The following is a 22136-nucleotide window of genomic DNA, read 5'->3' as shown; positions in this document are numbered from 1 at the left end:
AAAATGCGACAATCAAAGCATGAGCTCTTGGTTATAAAAAGAAAAGGGCAGAATGTGATAAATATAATTTTGGAGACAATTAGTAACAATTTAGTTAGCTTTCTCTTCAAATCACACTTCCGTGCTTACTGAGCAGAAGTTCAATGTCATCTCCTGAAACAGTTTTTAGGTTGTTTGTGAGAAATACGCCTGTTCTCTGAAAGAGGAAGGAGGATGCTGTGGTGAAGATTGGCCAATACTCAACAGAATTTAAAAGAATGAGATGTCCATTTGTGAAGAGAGACAAGATGCTGAGAGGGTTTAATTTGGTCAATTTTCTTGAGTCTGTTTCCTCCAGCTGGTGGCTCTAGATCTCCGGAATATCCCGAACTGCTATGTTTCATCGTTGCAGAATGAGATTAAAGGAAGGCAAAGATGTAAATCTGCCACCTTAATGGGTTATGGATATTTAGTTACTGAGTATATTAAAGGTTGAGACGGATAGATTTTGGAACATCAAGGGTATGAACTGAAGGATCAAGGAGCTCAGTGAAGAGTGAAAAGGTTTCAAAAGTCCCAACATTTATTCAGTTCTTGGCGTCTTCGAAAGCTGCAGCCTACAACTGTCAAATTCCTCAGAAGATTACTTTTTGCTAGATTCTGTAAGATTCAAAACTGACATCCACCATATAAAAAGTCACACTTTTATTGAATAGCAGTGGTTGAAGATTATATCTAAAAGCTATCAAAATCTCAGAGCAAGATTGCTAATCCACAAAATACCCTCACCAATAATACAATTGAAACAATCGGAAAATTGTTTATTAAAAGTTAACTGATAAATCTTGTTGATAAAAATGTGTTCTGATTTTTTTTTAAATGACTAAAAGGAAAGTGTGAAAGTAAAAAGAGAATGTTGTTGAACATATATTGATTAAGTGGCATTTTTGTCCCTTGAAAGTTTAAAAATTTAACCAATGTAATTGCAACTTTATTGTGGCAGATTACATTCTGTTAAGTCTTCATTAGCCATCATTGTCATGAGGATATCAAGATAGAAAATTACATCTAATATATCCACTAATGTTTGGATATTAAACAGGATATTTTTTCAAGAGGGAAAAGTGAAAAAGCTCTTGGGTATTGGAATTTAAATTTTCTTGGGTGAAATTTCTGAATAGAATGACAAACGATTTCAATCGCTCACTTGTGCCCACACATGAAGGAGCATTCTCTGTACTTGACCTGTATGTTATTTTTCAATTCACAATTTATCTTTTACTTTAAAACTGTAATGCAATTTGCTTCCAAACCTTTGCATGGGACATTCTATTTCTTCTCTTAAAGAAACAATTCTAAGCATTTGCCAACAAATATTAATGCTGAAAATTGAAAGAGATGGAAACAGGTTTCTCCAATTTATCTTGCCAGAACATTACATAATTTGAGCAACTAATAAAGGTCTTTCATGATTCTCTCTATTGAAATTTTTATGTCATATTTATGCTATGAATTGTATCCATTGTTGTTTATTTTTAGGCCTTTAATGAAAATATGTTTGGAATTAAATACCAATGGATAATTCCAGGCTGGTACCAGACAAACTGGTGGAAAATAGCTTCATCAATTAACTGTACTGTGAAAAATCTGCTCGCTGCCATGGAAGGATATGTATCAGTAGACTTTGAGCCACTAAGTACAAAAGCTATCAAGACAATATCTGGGCAGGTGAATATCCGTATTTTCATTAAATAATTCTAATTTCACACAGACATGATGAGAAATAAATCATGTGCCATGAAAACTAAATCTCTTCTGGAGGAGCAGCAACTGTTCCAAGGAGTTGTAGCGTCATACAATAATAGAACACCGCAGAAACAGGCCTTTCAGCCCATCTAGTCCATGCCAAGCATTCATCTGCCTCGTTCCGTAGACCTGCACCCGGAGCACAGCCTTTCATACTTCCCTATTCATGTACCAATCCAAATTCCTCTTGGATGTTGAAATCAAGACCACATCTACAAGTTGTGTTGACAGCTTGTTCCACACCCTCTGAGTGAAGAAGTGCCCCTCATGTTCTCCTTAAACAGTTCACCTTTCATCCTTAACCCACGGCACCTAGTTGTAATCTCACCCACCCTCAGTGGAAAAAGCCTACATGCACTTACCCTACCTATACCCTGTAAACTTCCATCAAACCTCCCCTCAATTTTCTGTGTTCCAAGGAATCAAGACCTAACTTATTCAATCTTTCCTCATAAATCAGGTCCTCAAGTCCAGGTAACATTCCTGCAGTTTTCTCTGCCCTCTTATTTATATCTTTCCTGCAGGTAAAACTGCACACAATACTCCAAATTAGACCTCACCAATGTCTCATAAAATTTCAACATAACATCTTAATTCTCACACTCAGTACATTGATTTCTGAAGGCTAATGTGCCAGAAACTTTGTTTGCAATTCTATCCACCTCTGACACCACTTTCAAGAAATTAGAGATCTGTATTCCCTGTTCCCTCTGTTCTACTGTACTCCTCAGTGCCTTCCACTCACCATGTAAGACCTACCCTAGTTGGTCCTCCCAAAGTTCAACTCCTCACACTCATGTGCATTAAATTCCATCTGCCATTTTTCAGCTATTTTTCTAGCTGGTGCAGGTTCCACTGCAAATGTTGATAGTTTTCCTCACTGTCCACTACACCCACAATCTTGGTGTCATCTGCAAATTTGCAGATCAAGTTTAGACCATAAGATACAGGAGCAGAGTTAGGCCATCAAGTGTGCTCCGCTATTTCATCATGGCTGATCCAATTTTCCTCTCAGCCCCAGTCTCCTGCTTTCTCTCCGTATCCCTTCATGCCCTGACCAATCAAGAATCTATCAACCTCTGTCTTAAAGACATAGCCTCCATAGCTGCCCGTGGCAAAGAATTCCACAGATTTACCACACTTTGGTTAAAGAAATTCCTCTTCACCTCTGTTCTAAAAGGATGCCCCTCTATTTTGAGGCTGGGTACTCTGGTTATAGACTCTCCTGCCAAAGGAAACATCCAAAGGAAAATAGTCAACCCTTTCATTTCCTCTACCAAAGTGCATGACCATACACTTCCTGACACTGTATTCCATCTGCCATTCTTTGCCCATTCTCTCAATCTGTCTAAGTCCTTCTGTAGTCTATCTACTCCCTCAAAACTACCTGCCCTTTCACCTATCTTCATATCATCTGAAAACTTGGCAACAAAGCCATCAATTTAATCACCCAAATCATTGGCATATAACAGAAAAAGAATCGGTCCCAACAGACACCACTGTGGAACACCACTAGTCACCGGCAGCCAACCAGAGAAGGCTACCTTTATCCTGACTCTTTGCCTCCTGCTAATCAGCCACTGTTTTATCCATGCTGGAATATTTCCTGTAATAGCATGGATTCTTAGCTTGTTAAACAGCCTCACGTGTGGCACCTTGTCAAAGGCCTTCTGAAAATTCATGTACAGAACAACCAATTCTCTTTTGTCTATCCTGCTTGTTCTTTCTTTAAAGAATTCCAACAGGTTTGTCAGAAAAACTTTTCCCTTAAGGAAACCATGCTGACTGTGGTCTATTTTATCATGCGCTTTTAAGTACCCTGAAACCTCATCCTTAATAATCAACCCCAACATCTTCCCAACCTCTGAGGTCAAACTAATTGGCCTGAGGTTCCCTTTCTTCTGCCTCTCTCCCTTGAAGTGTGGAGTGACATTTGCAATTTTCCAGTCTTCCGGAACCCTTCCAGAATCTAGTAATTCCTGAGAGATCATTACTAATATCTCTACAATCTTTTCAGCTTCCTCTTTCAGAACCCTGAGCTGTACACCATTTTATCCAGGTGGTTTATCTACCTTCAGACCTTTCACTTTCCCAAGAACCTTCTCCCTAACAATGGTAACTTCACACACTTCATGACCCCTGACACGTAGAACTTCCACCATACTACTAGTGTCTTCCACAGTGAAGACTGATGCAAAATACTTATTCAGTTCACCCTCTATTTTCTTGTCCCCCATTACCTCCTCTCCAGCATTGTTTTCCAGCAGTCCAATATCCACTCTCACTTCTCTTTTACACTTTATGTATCAGAAGAAACTTTTGGTATCCTCTTTAACAAAATTGGCAACCTTACATTTGTATTCCATTATTATCTTAATGACTTTTTTATTTGCCTTCTATTGCTTTTTAAAAGCTTCCCAAACCTCAAACTTCCCACATATTATATGCCCTCTCTTTGGTTTTTATGTTGGCTTTGACTTCTCTTGTTAGCCGTGGTTATGCCATCTTGCCTTTAGAATGCTTCTTTAGAAATTCCAGCCATTGCTGCTCTGCCATCATCCAGCCAGTGTTCTTTTCCAACATGTGGTAATGTCCTTTACCACACTATCACCCAGATTGTTGATATATTGACGCGACCCGCCAATCGATCCCTGCGGGATGCGTCCACCAACCTCAAAGAGCTGACAACAACACACTGAATCAACAACACACTTGGAAAGATGCACTATTTACCGAGGAAGCGTGGGGAAAGAGCTGGGCTGCTGGTCAGATTGAAGCAGAGGGGCTTCAGGGTCCCTATGCCCACCATTCTACGAGCTAATGTGCAAGCCATAGAGAACAAGGTGGATAATCTTAAAGGGAGACTCACCTACTGCAGGGAGACGCAGAACTGCTGTGTATTCTGTTTCACTGAGACCTAGCTCTCCCCTGCCAGCCCCGACCATGCCATCCGACTGGAGGGATCTTTGATTCATCGGATGTACTGCACGGCGTCTACGGGCAAGACGAGGGGAGGTGGTGTCTGCCTACTGATCAACACTGCGTGGTGCTCGGACACAGTGGCACTGACAAGCTCCTGCAGCCCGGACCTGGAACACCTGTCAGAGAAGCGTCGTCCCTACTATCTGCCATGGGAATTCACCTCGGTCATACTGACAGCGGTCTACATTCCCCCACAGGCGGACGTGGAGTGTGCTCTGAACATACTGTATGCCAACATCAGTGAACTTGAGACCAGGTATCCGGAGTCTTTGCTCATTACAGCCGGGCACTTTAACCGGGCCAACCTCAGAAAGGCGCTGCCAAAGTTATACCAACATGTCTCCTGTCCCACTAGAGGCCCAAATATACTTGACCACTGCTACACAATAGTCAAGGATGCCTACCGTTCCAGCCTACGACCTCACTTCAGAAAATCGGACCATCAGGCCGTACTCCTCCTCCCGGCTTACAAACACAAACTGAAGCGGGAGGTCACGGTGTCAAAAGTAGTGTCGCATTGGACAGAGGAAACGGATGAGGTCCTCCGTGACTGCTTTCAATTGGTGGGCTAGTTAGTATTCAAGGACTCGGCAGCTAACCTCGATGAGTATTCCTCAGCTGTCACGGACTTTATTTGGAAATGCACGGAGGACTGTGTGTCTCGCAAGACGATCTGGGTATTCCCTAACCAGAAACCTTGGATGAATTATGAGGTCAAGTCCCTTTTAAAGGCTAGAGCTGCGGCTTTTAGGTCCGGGGATACCAGTCACTACACGGAATCCAGGCGTGAACTCCGGAAAGCCATTAAGGGCGCCAAGAGGCAATATTGAGCCAAGTTGGAAGCCCAGGCTAACCAGAGGGATGCCAGTAGACTATGGCACGATCTAAATGAGATCACTGGGCGCAAAGAAAAGGCTGGGAATATCAATAACTGTGGCGCTTCTCTTCCTGATGAACTTAACGTGATCTACGCAAGGTTCGAACAGAAGAGCAGCGTCCCACTCCCTCCGGATGAACCGGACCTGATGGCATCGAGATTCATTGTCACCAAGGAGGACGTTAGAAGGGCCTTCCTGAAGATAAATCCAAGGAAAGCGACGGGCCCAGATGGCATCCCAGGACGGGTTCTCCGGGTCTGTGCAAGCGAGCTAGCTGGAGTGTTTGCTGACATCTTCAACTGACATCAATTGCTATGAAGTGCTTCGAGAGATTGGTTTTGGCACACATCAGCCACAGCCCACCGGTCAACCTCGACGCTTTGCAATTCGCCTACCAGAGCAACAGGTCAACAGCGGATGCCATCTCTCTGGCCCTACATTCCTCCTTAGAACACCTGGAGAATAAAAATGCATACATAAGGCTCCTTTTCATTGACTACTGCTCTGCCTTTCATACCATCATTTCAAATAAACTGATTCAAAAGCTCCGGAACCTGGGCCTTAGCACTCAGATCTGCAGCTGGATCTTCAACTTCCTCACAGACAGGACCTAGGCTGTAAAAATGCGGGACAAGCTCTCCTCTACAATCACCTTGAGCACTGGTGCCCTACAAGGCTGTGTACTCAGCCCCCTGCTGTACTCACTGTACACCCATGATTGTGTAGCCAAGTTTCCATCAAACTCAATACGTAAGTTTGCTGATGACACAACAATTGTAGGCCGTATCTCGGGTAATGATGAGTTTGAGTACAGAGAGAAAATTAAGAACCTGGTGGCATGGTATGAAGACAATAACCTATCCCTCAACGTCAGCAAGACGAAGGAATTGGTTGTTGACTTCACAAGGAGTAGCGGACCGCACGACCCAATTTACATTGGTGGTGCACAAGTGGAACAGGTCAAAAGCTTTAAGTTCCTCAGGGTCAATATCACAAATGACCTGACTTGGTCCAATCAAGCAGAGTTCACTGCCAAGAAGGCCCACCAGCGCCTTTACTTTATGAGAAAACTAATGAAGTTTGGCCTGTCCCCTAAAACCCTCACTAATTTTTATAGATGCACCATAGAAAGCATTCTTCTAGAGTGCATCACAACTTGGTATGGAAGCTGTCCTGTCCAAGACCGAAAGAAGCTGCAAAAGATCATGAACACGGCACAGCACATCACGCAAACCAATCTTCCGTCCTTGGACTCACTTTACACCGCACGCTGTCGGAGCAGTGCTGCCAGGATAATCAAGGACACGACCCACTCAGGCAACACACTTTTCGTCCCTCTTCCCTCTGGGAGAAGGCTCAAGAGCTTGAAGACTCGTACAGCCAGATTTGGGAAAAGCTTCCTTCCAACTGTGAAAAGACTGCTGAACGGATCCTGAGTCAGATCTGGGCCGTACCCTCCAAATATCCGGACCTGCCTCTCGGTTTTGTTTGCACTACCTTACTTTCCATTTTTCTATTTTCTATTTATGATTTATAATTTAAATTTTTAATATTTACTAAGTTTTACTATTTTTAATATTTAATATTTGTAATCCAGGGAGCGGGAAGCGCAAAATCAAATATCACTGTGATGATTGTACATTCTAGTATCAATTGTTTGGCAACACTAAAGTGTAACTAACGATCAACAGACCCAGAACTGATCCCTGCAGCATTCCATTAGTCACAGCTCTCCAGTCAGAGAGGCAACCACCTACAACTACTCTCTGGCTTCTCCCACAGAACCAATGTCTAAACCAATTTACTACCTCATAATGTATGACAAATAATAAACCTTCTTAGCAAACCTCCCATGTGGGGTCTTGTGGAAGACTTTGCTGAAGTCCATGCAGACAACATCTAGTGCCTTGCCTTCATTAGCTTTCCTGGTAACTTCCTCAAAAAACTCTATAAATTTGGATATACATGACCTACATGCACACAGCCAAAGTCATGTTGACTACCCTTGATCAGTCCCTGTGTATCTAAATATCTGATCCCTTGGAATACCTTCCAATAGCTTCCCATTACTGATGTCAGGCTCACCAGCCTATAATTTTCAGGCTTATTCTTAGAGCCTTTCTTAAACAACAGAACAACTTTAGCTGTCCTCCAATTCTCTGGCATTTCACTCATGACTAAGGATGTTTTAAATATCCCTGCAAGGACCCTGAAATTCCCACAGAGTCTGAGGGAACACCATGTCAGGTCCTGGGGATATATCCACCTTAATTTGCCTCAATACAGAAATCACCTCCTTCTCTGTAATCTCTATATGGTCCATGACCTCACTGCTGCTTTGCCTCACTTCTATCGGCTCTGTGTTCATCTCCTGAGGAAATACAGATGCAAAAAATCCATTTAAGATCTCTCTCATCTCTCTTGGGTGCAACTATAGATTACCACTGTGATCTTTCAGAGGACCAATTTTGTCCCCTGCAGTTATTTTACTGTTAATATATCTGTAGAAGGATTCTCCTTCACCTTTTCTGCTTGAGCAACCTCATGCCTCCTTTTAGCCCCCCGATTTCCTTTGTAAGTGTTTTCTTGCATTTCTTATACTCTTGAAGTACCTCATTTTTTCCTGTCTACTTATACCTGCTATGCACCTCCTTCATTTTCCTAACCAAGGCTTCAATATCTCTTGAAAACCAAGGTTCCCTAAATCTATTATCCTTGCCCTTATTCTGACAAGAATATGCAAAATCTGGACTCTCAAAATTTTACTTTTGAAAGCTTCCCTCTTAACAAGTACATCTTTGCCCGAAAACAACCTGTCCCAATCCACACTTGCCAGATCCTTCCTGATACTATCAAAACTGGCGTTTCCCCAATTTAAAATCTCAACCTAAGGACTGGGCATATTTGTTTGCATATTTACTTTGAAACTAATGGCATTGTGGTCACTGGATTCAAAGTATTCCCCTACACAAACTTTTATCACCTGCCCTGTCTCATTCCCTAATAGCAGATCCAGTGTTACACGCTCTCTCATTGGGACTTCTGCGTACTGGTTAAGGAAACTTCCCTGAACACATTTGACAAAGTCTATCCCATCTAGTACTTCACCACTAGATAACCTTTCCAGTTTGTCCTGTCTGAGCACTGTGTGACATTTTACCTGACTGGTGATGCAGCCTTTCCCCCCTTAATCGCTCCCGCTCTGTCGCATCTAAAACAATAGAATCCTGGGACATTGAACTGCTTGTCCTGACTCTCCTGCAACCAAGTCTCACTAAAAGATATAATGTCATTATTCCACATGCTGATCCATGCTCTAAGTTCTTCTGCCTTTCCTACAATACTCCTTGCACTAGTCTCACCATGCTCGACCTTTCAATTCCTGACTTTGTATGTAGGCTTAACAACATCTTTCTGCACAACCATTCCACCATCTGTTCTGCTGCTTTGGTTCCCATCTCCCTGCAACTTTAATTAAAACTCTGCGCCCTCCTCCCCCCACCCAAGCAGCACTAGCAAACCTTCCCTCTAGGAAATTAGTTCAGGTGCAAACTGTCTCTTTTGTACAGGTTCCACCTTCACTGTAGGAGAGCCCAATGATGCAAAAATCTGAATCCCTTCCTCTTGCACCATCTCCTTAGCAATATGCTGAAGTGTATGACCTTCCTATTTCTGGCCTCACTGGCACATGGTATGGGTATCAATCCTGAGATCATAAGCCTTAGTACCTAACTCCCTGAACTCACTTTGCAGGAGTTCATTGTCTTTCATACCCATGTCATTGGCACTGACATGGACCACGACCTTGTCTGCTCACCCTCCCCCTGAAGAAAGCTGTGGACTCGATCTGAGATGTCCCTGGCCCAGGCACCTGGGAGGCAGCATACCATCTGGAATCTCATTCTCATTCACAGTAGCTCCTTTATGTTCCTCGTAACCAATTAAACCGCCATCACTACAACTCACATCTTCTCTTCCCTTTCCTTCTGAGCCACCTGACTGCTGTGCCTTTCCTCTTCTAAGTCATCCCCCCAACAGTATGCAAAGCGGTATGCCTGTTATTGAAGGGATCAGCCATAGGGTTGCTCTGACTGTGCCCTTTCCCCTTCCTGACTGTCACCCAGTTTCCTTTGTCCTGAACCTTAATTATCTCCCTTTATGTGCTGTCTATCACACCTTCAATCTCCCAAATGATCCAGAGTTCATCCAATTCCAGATCCAACTTCCATTAGAAGCTACAGCTGGATGCATTTCTTGCAGGTGTAGTTGTCAGGGACACTGAAAGTGTCCCTGTGATCCCACATTTCATGAGAGAGCATTCTACTATCCAGTCTTGCATTGCCACTGCTCTAAATGTGCAATAAGAAAGAAAAAAAGAATCAATAACAGAAGTATCTACCTACAAACTATACCTTTTCTCACCAAAGTCTCAACTCCCCACTCTAACACTGTCCCACTCACACAGTGACCTAACTTCTTTTTATTGGATCTAGCCAAGTACCTAAATAAACAAATCTAATATCTCCTCAGGCACTGTGGCATGCAAAAATGTGCCAAGTGCCCCTATTCTCTTCTTTTAAACTCTCTCTTTTTCTACGCATTCTAACATCTCCTTGTGAACCGCGACACAAAAAACTTACCGACTGCCCGCATTTGCTTCTTTTAAACTCGCTCTCCTTCTATGCAATCCAAAGTCCCCTCGGGAACTGTGGCACACAAAATGTGGTGATGTTACTCTGCTGAGAGCAAGAGATATGAGGTGAATTCACTGCAGGGGTGGGGAAGTGAACTGGGTGAAGATGGAAAAGCTGATGGATTTCTGAAGGCATTTATTGTTATTGAAAATGTTTTTCTTAAAATTCCTTGCAGACACCTCAACAATATGAGCAAGACTATAACAAAATGAGAGGCGGTGCTGAATATAGTAAATTTCATGGATTTGCATATGATGGAATCTGGGTAATTGCCACAACATTACAACGAGTGATCGATTCTTCCGAAAGCCTGGGTCATCCACAAGCCATCCCAAACTATCCTAGCAAGAACCTTAGCCAAATCTTTCTAGATTCCATGAATGAAACAAACTTCTTTGGAGTAACTGTGAGTATTGTCTTTGATTGTTGGATTCCAAACTATTAAGGTTTTCCAATTCATGTGTTATAGGAATCTGGAAGGTGACTGTGGAATGGAACTCTTTCTTTTTCAACTGAAAGGAGAAATGAACAAATTTAAATCACTATAATCACAGTACATGGTAGCATCACATATTTTGGAAAAAGAGCAAATCCTTCAATATTTGCATTCACAATCTCATATGGAGAATTATAACAAAAGAATGACAAAGTAGCTACTTTATTGCAAAGATAAATGACAGAGGTGAATGAATAATCTATAACTAGTAAAAAAAAAAATAATAGGTGGGTTTAAACTACATACCTTTGGAAGAAACTTCAGAACATAGCAACTTCAGCCTCCACCATTTTCTGCACTATGTACTGTGAATATGGTAAGATCAATTTGCTGTGTAGGGTCAGTGTTGCTGTAAGATGGTGCTGGACAACGAAGCTTTTTATCACTATTGGAATCAGCATCAAACTGAGGAAACAAATACTCGTTCATTATGTGCCGTGTCCTACGATATGGGCTTTCCATGTCCATGATTGTTCTTGTCAGATTTTTGTACAGAAGTAGTTTGCCACTGCCTTCTCTTGGGCAGTGTCTTTACAAGATAGGTGACCTCAGCCATTATAAATACACCTCAGAGATTGTCTGCTTGCTTTCAGTGGTCGCATAACTAGGAATTGTCATAGGCACCAGCTGCTCATACGACCACCCACCCCTGCTCCCGTGGTTTCACGTGACACCTTGCCCAAGGATGACCTGCAGGCTAGTGAAGAGAAGGAGTGCCTTACGCCTCCTTTGGTAGAGATATTTCTCCACCCTGCCACCCAAATCAAATGCTAATTAATATAATTCATGCTATTGAATTAGTTAAAACCAGTAATAAGGTGGATGGACCATCACTTATGCTTGGGTTTCTAGATCTTAAGGTTGAAGTCATTCATTGCTTAAAAGAAAATGTCCTGAGTAAGTATCTACTTCTACCTTAAGCTGATTTCCAGGAGGTGAATTGTTATCTGGGTACCAGAGTTTCTTATGAAGTTAATAGAAATACAAAGTCATGTCATCCTATAGTAAATATTATTGGCTCATCATGTCAATTTGATTATGAAGTATTTCAGAACTTCAATGTATCTTAGCAATGGTAAAGGATGTAGATTGACTGTATTACAATACATGCAGAAATTGTCTGGGATTTTCTCAGATTTGTGGATGCTTTTTGACTTTGTCTGATTTTGAAATGCTATCTAGTAACAATTAGGCTAATCTAACAAACTTCAGAAGTAAGCCAAGATCTCTAACCATTTAGTAAACACATCTCTTCAATGTAATAAATATACTACAATCTTGCTTGTATCAATCTGATGCAAAATATTCAAGACTACAGCACAATAATTAACTGGCAGGATTTGAAAAAAAATTGTATTTTTGTGTTTATCTGTCCGGTGCCCAGATACTTCTTCTGTTAGCGTCATCTGCAATTTCATTCCATAGGCTTGATAATTTTCAAGCTTTCTCGAAAGTCACTTCATACATAGTTTTATCCTTACATTTCAAATATCGATTGATATTTTTTGTCGTGTCCTTGAAATGACAAATTGCAAACATTAAATTTTGCTGGATTGTAGCAAACTGACATGTAATTTCAGTGTTTTCTCAGGGGAAACACATTGCTAAAGCCAGGGTTCAATGCAGTCAAAGGGGCACAGATCTGTTGATTGCTATGGACCAGACACAATGAAACAATTATAGCAGGGTCATTTTTACAGAACACATTAGCATCAGTGCTGCCAGGGTAATAATCCTCAGCATAAAATCTTCTCTACAGGTAGAAACTGTCAGTCAAAATCTAGAAAAATAAGAAATGAAACCACAGATGCTGGAAATCACAACCGGTCAGATGAGAAAGCAACAGTTAGTATTTTTGGTCAGTGATCCTTCACCAATCATCCAGCATTAACTCTGATCCTCTCCCCACATGCTGCTGAATATTTCCAGATTTTTTTTTGCATTATTTCAGTTAAACTGTGGTGTTCTTTGAGCACATCTGATCTTTGCTAATTATATTTACCTGATTTGCAGGTGAGTGAAGTGTCGGCAAGTAGCCCACAGTGGAGTACTTTAAATATGCAGCTTGGTAAAGTGTGGGGAGGGGAGGGGAGTGGACCCACTGAGAATTAAGTCTAGAGGATCCTTCAGGATCAGATTGCAAAACGTCAAGACTTTCCTTGTTTCTATTACTATTTAAGATGAAGTTAACCCTCATTGAACGTTTCATAAATGGAAATTATAGGAAAGTATTAGAAATTTTGCAAGGTTTTGTCTTAGCCCCCTTATTCCAGCCAAAGACAGTTTTTAGCCCGACCAGTGTGAACATTCGTGTGCAAAGGAAGTTCAAAAACATAATAAGTACTGGGAAATTATCTGCAAGAAGGATTTTTTGATGGACATGGTAGGATCCTCCAGCTCATTCAGATTCAAGCGTTGCATTTGGCTCAGTTTCAAACCCCTTTCTACTTTGGCCTATATCACTCAGTGACCTACAAACATGTGCATCAACCCTGCTATTTCTTCATTGGGATTAATATGAAGGCTAGCAGGTAAAAAAAAACAATGAAATGCCAAAGACAGTAATGCGCAAATATTTCCTTTACTAATAAACCCTCTTGATGTTTATATGGCAAATGATTACCTGGTAACATAACCTGTGGAAGAAATTTCCAAATAAAATAGATAAGAATCTTCTTTATCAGCAAACCTACATTCTCCTCAAAAGAATTACCCTTTGTTAAGGCATGGCTTCCCTTTTTCTGTATCGTGGCCTTCAACTGGCCCAAAAAAGAAGGCATCTTGCATGCTTTTTTGAACAACTTGTTCAAAACTAAAATTAAAATGTGTGGATATACTACAAACGTTTGTATTTTTTAATAACTGGTTACAGTTAGCTGTAGCAGGATCTCTGAGGGTAGTTAAACTTTCCTCTGTATGTTCTTGAAAATGTGAGCCAGTAAAAAGATAGAAAGAAGAATAGTGTTTCTCCTGAACAGACCAAGATTGTGAAAGGACTAATAGAGAAGCTTAAATTAGCCAAATTTGATGCCAAACCTGATACAATGTCAAGGAAAGAAAGAGAGATAGAAAGGTTAGATTCAGTTCAAAAGGTAAATTGGAGTACTTAAACTGAAAATTTATTTAGTTTTTAAGTCTAAGGCAATTAAAACTTGGAGAAACAAGATTCTTCAATTAAAATAACACACACAAAATGCTGAAGGAACTCAGTATGTCAGGTAGCATCTATAGAAATGATTAAACAGTTGATGTTTTGGGCTGAGACCTTTCTTCAAGACCCTTCTTCAGGACAGAGTCCTGAAGAATAATCTCAACCCGAAACGTTGACTGTTTATTCATCTCCATAGCTGCTGCCTGACCTGCTGAATTCCTCCAGCATTTTGTGTGTTACTTTGGATTTCCAGCATCTGCAGACTTTCTTGTGTTTATATTCTTCAATTAAACTAGTTTTTTGTTAGGGCAAGTGAGATGAACTGGCAGTAATGAATATATTGTCACTGTTAGCATTTAATCCATATATCCTGTTCAAATAAAAGTTGGTGATGAAATGTACTGCAATGTGGCATTATTCCAGCACTAATGGTGGACTGGTGCAACTTTGGAATATGTAAGTATATTGCACATCTGCCCCATTGCTTAACTTTATTGTGTATATGAGCAAAATAAACCATTATTGATGTTTTGTTTGCAAATAATGGCCATTTAGCTTTCCTGCAAGTCGTGAAACAGTGCTTATCGAGTGCAGATAGTGAACGAGTGCATCAAAGTTGGTTGCTCGCTTCACATCAGTGAGTTTATTTGAACACACTGAGGTGAGTGACAGAGGTCCTCGTATCTTGTTTCAGACCTTTTATTTTATTCTGCATTGTATTGCATTCAGTTTTGCTATTTTCAGTTTGACAAAAGATACATATTGTTTTAATGCTGAGCAAAATTTACCCAGCATGCTGAGTAAGTCAAAATTATCTAAAGACTTGGAAAGCCTCACAGCATCTTTTAAATCCATTATGCCAAGGCATCTGTGACCTAAGCTAATTATTGCTTCAATAGTTATTGAAGATCCTTTTTCTATTATTCTTTTGGACACTTTAAAATAGAACAAAATTAATTCTAATATTTGATTTCTCCCTCAGCAGTTTGAGCTTTACTTTGATGTCTGAACTGAAGATCGACATTTTGACAGCACTGTATTACCTTAAAAATGTACTGAACTAGCAGCCTATTAAGTGCAGTCTTCACACGCAGAAGCAGCAATATCTCAATATTGTTAACATAACCAATTGTGCATATGAAAGGTGATGGATATATGGTGTTTCTCAATAATAGATTGGAATGGATTAGTTTATTATTGTCAAATGTACTGAGGTACAGTGGAAAAACTTGTTTTGCCTATCATCCATGCAGATCAATTCATTATAAGAATGCATTGAGGTGGTACAAGATGAAGCAATAACAGAATACAGAATAAAGTGTTGCATTACCGAAAAAGTGCATTGCAAGTTGACAGTAAGATGCAAGGTCACAATGAGGTAGATTGTGAGGTCAAGAGTCTATCATATGGTTGGTTTCAAGTGGTGTTTGTGGCAAGGACTGAGCGTAAGGATTTCTGGATATTGAAGAAGCAGGCCCTGAAGCTGCATTCCTATATTTTTAGGTATGCTGAAACATGATTTGTGAGTATTTCAGTGGTATTTCTAAATTATTTTCAGGAAAATCATGATCTTGGCATTCAAAGTTAACTACTGAACTCTGTCAAATTCTTGACTGTAATAATTCAGCGTTTCACTTCCGCACACTGTGTCTTTGATGAGATGCGATATCGTGCAGCTGCAGTCTCAGAACTCAGCCCTAGAAGGACAATGCAAAATACAAGCAGCGCTCTTCCATCTACTGGAGACTGATGCTGCCAGATTTGTGGCTGGAACAACAAATTAATTTTGGGTTAGAAACTGAACAGACTGATGGAGAGCTTGAAGGGATTCAAGAACCTCCGGATTCAGATTCATTGATGTATCACACGTACATCAAAACATACGGTGAAATCTGCTGTTTGCACTAAGGATGTGCTGGGAGCAGCCCACAAATGTTGCCACCAGCTCTGCATGCTGACAGTGTTCAGCAGAACAACAATAAAATGAAGCAGTAGCAAAATAAGCCCCTTTCCCAAACAAACACACACACACACACACTTCCAAACCCATGGATATTAGCTATTTTAACACTATTATTCATGGAAGAGAATAGCAATGGGTTCCAACAGATCAGCGTTGTTCTATACTGAAAGACATTGTTCCATTGTTCTCTGGAGCGAGATATTTTAAGATCACTTAAAGGATGAATATTAATAAAACTTAGAAAATTTCAGCTGACGGATTCATTGATAAAACAGCAGGCAATTAATACAAAGCTGCTTTGTTTTACAAGTGCTGAGAACTGATTGATAAAATGCCTTTGCCCTGAAACTTTTTTCTAACTGTTTTCTAATTACAAGTAGAGAAATGAGTCATTTGGTCAACCTAAGTACCCTATCCACACTTCTTGCACTTGAGAAATGTGTTGGGAAATATGAAATAAACAATATAGTTTGTTTAATATCACTTTTTCCTCTGATACTTTGGAGTGAGTAATATTGGATTTCAAGAAGAAAAAAAAATTAGAAATGATCGATGGAGCCTCTAATTTAACATAATGTTACTTCCCCAGGTGATTGGGGATTCTCAGAGATGGAGGGTCAATTTCAAATGCAATGCTCCTGGCAGCTTTAGGGAAAGCCCATCAGTAAATGATGGTTTGTGCATGTACTCATCTGCTTCTCATGGTTCAGAGATGAGTTCAATCTACAGGAAGGAATTCAATAATTTATCAATTCCCTTCTCCAAATATAGCCCAGAACATAATAGGATCCATTCTTTAATCCATTTGCTGTGGATGTCTTTTCTGAGGGTGCACTCTGAGCTGCAATTTTGACTATTGATTTTCGAATTAATGTGCAACAACTAAAAAGACAATGTACACAGAAGGACATGTACTTCACTGATGCGGCAAGGAAATATTAATGTTTTAATGTTTCACATGATCTGCAACAGCCAGTATTGTCTCAAATGGGGGATTTGTTCTGGTGTTACACTTGATTTTGGATACAGCAATGAGAGAAATAAGGGAATGCATAATAACTTTATAGCACTAACTTATTCAAGGAATATAAGCAATACTTAGTTGAAGAAATGGCCATGGACCCCGAATCTACTGTATAGCACCTTCGTTCTCTCTTCTGTCCCCAACACCACTCAGGATATGAAACCCTTCCATACATGTGGAGTGGTTGTATTTGCCTCCATCTATACTCATTCTAGGAGAAAGCAATACCTCCCCCCTTGTACAAACAAGTTCTCCTTCCTCACAGGTTGCCACCACAGCTGTGACCCGGCTGTGTTCAGCAAAACAAGGGAGTTCTGTGATCTGTGTAAATTTAGCATAGCATGTCTAGCTAGGTTCTGCAATTCATGTTTTTGAAATGTTCCAGTGAGCTCAGCTACCCTTCACTTAAGTCACATAGCAGCTGCTCAGGATGTAGTCATGTTCCACAATCTGTGCTTCAAAATGAGCTCAACTAATTCTCACTCAAGTCATGTAGCATCTAGTCATAATGTTCTCCCATTGTCCGGCTTTACATTTCAGCTTATAAAAGCCGGTAATTTATTACTATTATGTACCACTGGATAACAGATATCTGAACTGTAGTGATGGCTTTTGAACAGATGCCATTAACTTCATGGCAAAGCTAGCAAATATTTAAGAAAAGTGAGGCTTTTTTTCTTTAGTGCTGAGAACTGATTGATAAAATTGTCTCCAACTTATACTTATTTCTGATCATAATGTGTTACGTGGACAATACAAAAATGAGCCATTCCATACCTCACCTTGGTAAATTATCCACACATCCTCTCTCTCTTAATGAAGTTTAATGTTGGGAAATGTGAAGTTGAATACTTTGGCAGGAAAACTTCAGAAAAGAAGCATTTTATGTAATTGGTGAGCCACTGCAAATCTGATGTGCAGAGAAATGTGGGTGTCCTTAATTTCCAAAAAGTGAGTGGACAGCAAATAAATAGGGAATGTATCATAATATTGTTGTTTATTGAAGAATTTACACCTTACTTATACAGTGCTCTTGAAAGATTCCATCAATAATGGTTTCCTCACTAAAGGAAGTAGGTTAATACTTTGGAAACAGTTCAGAAGAGGTATACTTGACTGATGCCTGGAATGGGCAAAGTTGTCTAATAAAGAAAGCATTGATTGACTAAGCTAGTATCCACTGGAATTTAGAAGTATGAGAGAAAAGATCTTTGGAAATTTTGTAGAGTGCAGAAAAGAAACTGTTTTCACTTCTAGATCTTACGGCCATTGTTAAAAATAAGAGATCACCCAATTTTTAACATAATAACATAGTGGTACATAATAGTAATAAATTACCATCTGCTTATAGAATTAAATTTAAAGCCGGACAATGGGAGAACTTCACCTGTTTAATACAGAACTCTTCAGAACTCTCTCCCTCTAAAAGGGAGTAGAAGCAATGTAAGTAGAGATAGCTCTGTTCTTAATAAGCCACAGGGTAAAAGATTATGGGGAAGGGGTGGGGAATGGTGAGACAGGAATGAAAAGATGAGGCCACAATCAGATCACCTGAAATGTTATTAACGTGTGAATTTGGCTGAGGAGCTGTGTGGCCTACTCCTTTTCCCAAGTTTAATGTTTGCATATTCTCTGTTTTCACCTGGTTATCCAGCAACCCTCAAAATGCATCCATGATTTCTCCATTATTTGTTCCTCTGTCAAAAAGTTCCAAATTCTCCTTGCTGTCAAGGCAGTGACTTTCCTCTTGAGTTTGCATTTATGAGTGATTGTCGCATATTTTTGTCCTTTAACTCTGATTCCTTATCATAGGAGGAACCTGTGCTCTGCATCAACCAAACCAAATCTTTCATGAACTTGAAGGCCATCCTCCATTTTCTCATTTCTAGAGAAAATCCCAGCTATTCAACCCTTCACACAAGGCATAATCTCTCATTTGTAATAGCCCCTGACAGTACCTGCACTCACTTCAAAAGGTTGATGTATTTCTTCATGTAGTAAACCTTAAGTGTATATCATATACCTAATTATTATTAGCATTTTAACAACTGAAGCAAAGACAAAGAGGATGGAGACGTAGAAGATGATAGAAATCTCTTAATCAGGTTTGTGTGTGACCGATGAGAAGAACAGCACAGACTGGTAGTTTGGGCAAGTACTTTGAAATGTATCAAGAAACAAATTTTGTAAATGTTATAAAACAGAAAATGCTATAAGCTATCAACATATTGCATTTGTGAAGGGATCAACAATATTAACATTTCTGATTTTCATCAACCTGAAATAGAAAAGAGAAAAAGTAAACTCCTGGAGAAGCTTTGATTAGTAAGAAGGAAGCAGAATAAGTTTATTGAAGACAAATGGAATGTGACAAACCTAAATGAAGTTTGATACATAAATGGATTTGATGAAGTAAGTAATAGTTTTTCACATAGTAGCTTGGGAATTAAATAGATACATAAGTGGCTGCGAATCTAGACCAACAAATGCTGGAGGAACTCAATAGGTCAGGTAGCATCTATGGAGGGAAATGAACAGTCAATGTTTCAGGCCAAGACCCTCCATCAGGACTTGAATAAAAGGGTAGTGGGGGTGGGATAAAGGGGATGATATGAAAAGCCAGATGGTAAGTGGAAGAGGTGAAAGTCTGAACAAGATGAGATCTAAAAAGAGAGGACAGGAGATGAAAGAGTAAAGGGAACATTGTGAAGAATTAAAGGGAGGAAGATGAAGGTGATGGATGGGTTGTGATGGCAGAGGAGGGAAAAGAGAAAGGAAAAAGCAGCCAAAGGGATAAAAGTAAATGGGAAGGGGAATTAAATAAATGGTCCTAATTTGGATTGAATCAGAATCAGGTTTATTATCACCAGCATGTGACATGAAATTTCTTAACTTAGTAGTAGCAGTTCAATGCAATACATAATATAGAAGAAAAAAAAATAATAATAATAAATAAATCTTATTCAGTATACTTTATACAGTATATATTTGTTGAATAGATTAAAAATCATGCAAAAAACCAGAATTGCTATATATTTTATAAAAGTGAGGTAGTGTCCAAGGGTTCAATGTCCATTTAGGAATCGGATGGCAGAGGGGAAGACACTTTTCCTGAATTGCTGAGTGTGTGCCTTCAGGCTTCTGTACCTCCTACCTGATGGTAAAAGTGAGAAAAGGGCATGCCCTGGGTGCTGGAGATCCTGAATAATGGACTCTGCCTTTCAGAGACACTGCTCCCTGAAGATGCCCTGGGTACTGAGAATAATCTTGAGGAATGAAGGCAGATTATAATAGTGAATGGCTGCTTTTCTGAATAGAAAAAGGACTTCTCAACAGTTAGTATTAGGAATGTTATGTTTCTTGTTTTGTCAATAATGGGCTGGGACATTTTTGATGTTTATGGATGATTAATTAAATTTGGACAGGGCTTTGACAGGAGACCTGGTGAAGCCTCACAGAAACAGATCAAGCATAAGCATAGAAATCAGTTGTCATCTTTCCTCAATTGATGGATCTGTACGTTGAACAAGACATGATTAGCACTGAAGGCAAATTCCACATTTACAAGAGCAAGGGCACAGAATGAACTCTGAAGGAAGAACAACAATGTTTATAACCAAAAATTGCTTGGTAGCATGCTGACTGTGCTGGTCAAATTCTGAAGTAGATAGCTGCTAGATTGAGCCTATGGCAACTGGGGAATGAGTCGGCAAGATGAAAAAGCCTCCCTGATCTCATCACAGTTACCACAGATATATTGATGATAATTGACTATGGCAATGACTGTCCACGGTCCCTAGAAGATCAGAATTACTGAACATATCCCGGTGGCACTAACTCTTGATAAATAGGTCAAGTTTAGAATACATCTGATGACCATTAGACCATTAGGGCATTAGGCAGTCAACCCCAGCAAAATGCTGTTCTTCACAGATACCTATGGAAAATTCTAACAGTATCTATCAGTGAAAACACCTAATTAAAGTTGCACAGTTGCTCTTTTGGGAGGTTTCTGTGGCAGACCTTGAATTCAGAGGAGCCGTCAAGCATCTGCTCTCTTATTGCCAGCCTATATGACATTTGTAAAAATATTTTCCCTGATGTGCAATTTTTCAGAAATTATTATCATTCTAGTCAAAGTTATTTTTTAATAGTTCAACACATGGCGATAAAGTGAAATTTAAATGTTCTACATTATGTATTTCAATATTATGAACATATAATTTATTAAAATTTCAATGTTATTACAAGATACACATGAAATCCTCCCAGATGATGATGAAATTTGCATCATAACATTATCAAAGGTATAATTTTACATCTATTTATGAACATTTAGCAAAATTATATTCTAATTGCTTTAGATAAAAGGTACAGCTTGGACCCTGTTCATTTCCTATTACATAAGACCATAAGATATAGGTGCAGAAGTAGGCCATTCGGCCCATTGAGTCTTCTCCACCATTCAATCATGGGCTGATCCAATTCTTCTAGTCATCTCCACTTCCCTACCTTCTCCCCACACCCTTTGATGCCCTGGCTAATCAAGAGCGTATCTATCTCTGCCTTAAATACGCCCAATAACTTGGCCTCCACAGCTGCTCGTGGCAACAAAATCCACAGATTTACCACCCTCTGACTGAAGTAATTTCTCTACATCTCAGTTCTAAATAGACATCCTTCAATCCTGAGTTTGTGCCCTCTTGTCCTAGACTCCCCTAGCATGGGAAATAACTTTGCCATATCTAATCTGTTCAGGCCTTTTAACATTTGGAATGTATCAATGAGATCCCCCCTCATTCTCTTGAACTCTAGGGAATACAGCCCAAGAGCTGCCAGACATTCCTCATATGGTAACCCTTTCATTCTTGGAACCTTTCTTGTGAATCTTCTCTGAACCCTCTCCAATGTCAGTATATCCTTTATAAAATAAGGAGCCCAAAACTGCACACAATACTCCAAGTGTGGTCTCACGAGTGCCTTATGGAACCTCAACATCACATCCCTGCTCTTATATTCTATAGCTCCAGAAATGAATCCCAACATTGCATTTCACCTTCTTCACCACCGACTCAACCTGGAGGTTAACCTTCAGCATATCCTGCACAAGGACTCCCAAGTCCCTTTGCATCTCTGCATTTTGAATTCTCTCCCAATCTAATA

The 22136-nt window shown here is 39.9% G+C and overlaps 1 protein-coding gene across 3 annotated transcripts in view; it reads left to right on the top strand.

Annotated features, from left to right (window-relative positions):
* Window positions 1-22136, top strand: part of gabbr2 (gamma-aminobutyric acid (GABA) B receptor, 2) — a 1055299-nt gene that overhangs the window by 735704 nt on the left and 297459 nt on the right. For 2 of the 3 annotated variants that reach the window (XM_072253440.1, XM_072253442.1), the window contains 2 exons: window positions 1519-1707; window positions 10515-10745. In XM_072253440.1, coding sequence (XP_072109541.1) covers window positions 1519-1707; window positions 10515-10745 — 420 coding nt within the window. The remainder of the gene's footprint in view (window positions 1-1518; window positions 1708-10514; window positions 10746-22136) is intronic. The other variant, XM_072253441.1, reaches the window with a different exon arrangement.

The sequence above is a fragment of the Mobula birostris genome, chromosome 3 (assembly GCF_030028105.1).
Source record: "Mobula birostris isolate sMobBir1 chromosome 3, sMobBir1.hap1, whole genome shotgun sequence".
NCBI lineage: Eukaryota > Metazoa > Chordata > Chondrichthyes > Myliobatiformes > Myliobatidae > Mobula > Mobula birostris.
The sequence above is the reverse complement of the archived record's forward strand: the minus strand, read 5'-3'. Positions and strand labels throughout refer to the sequence as shown.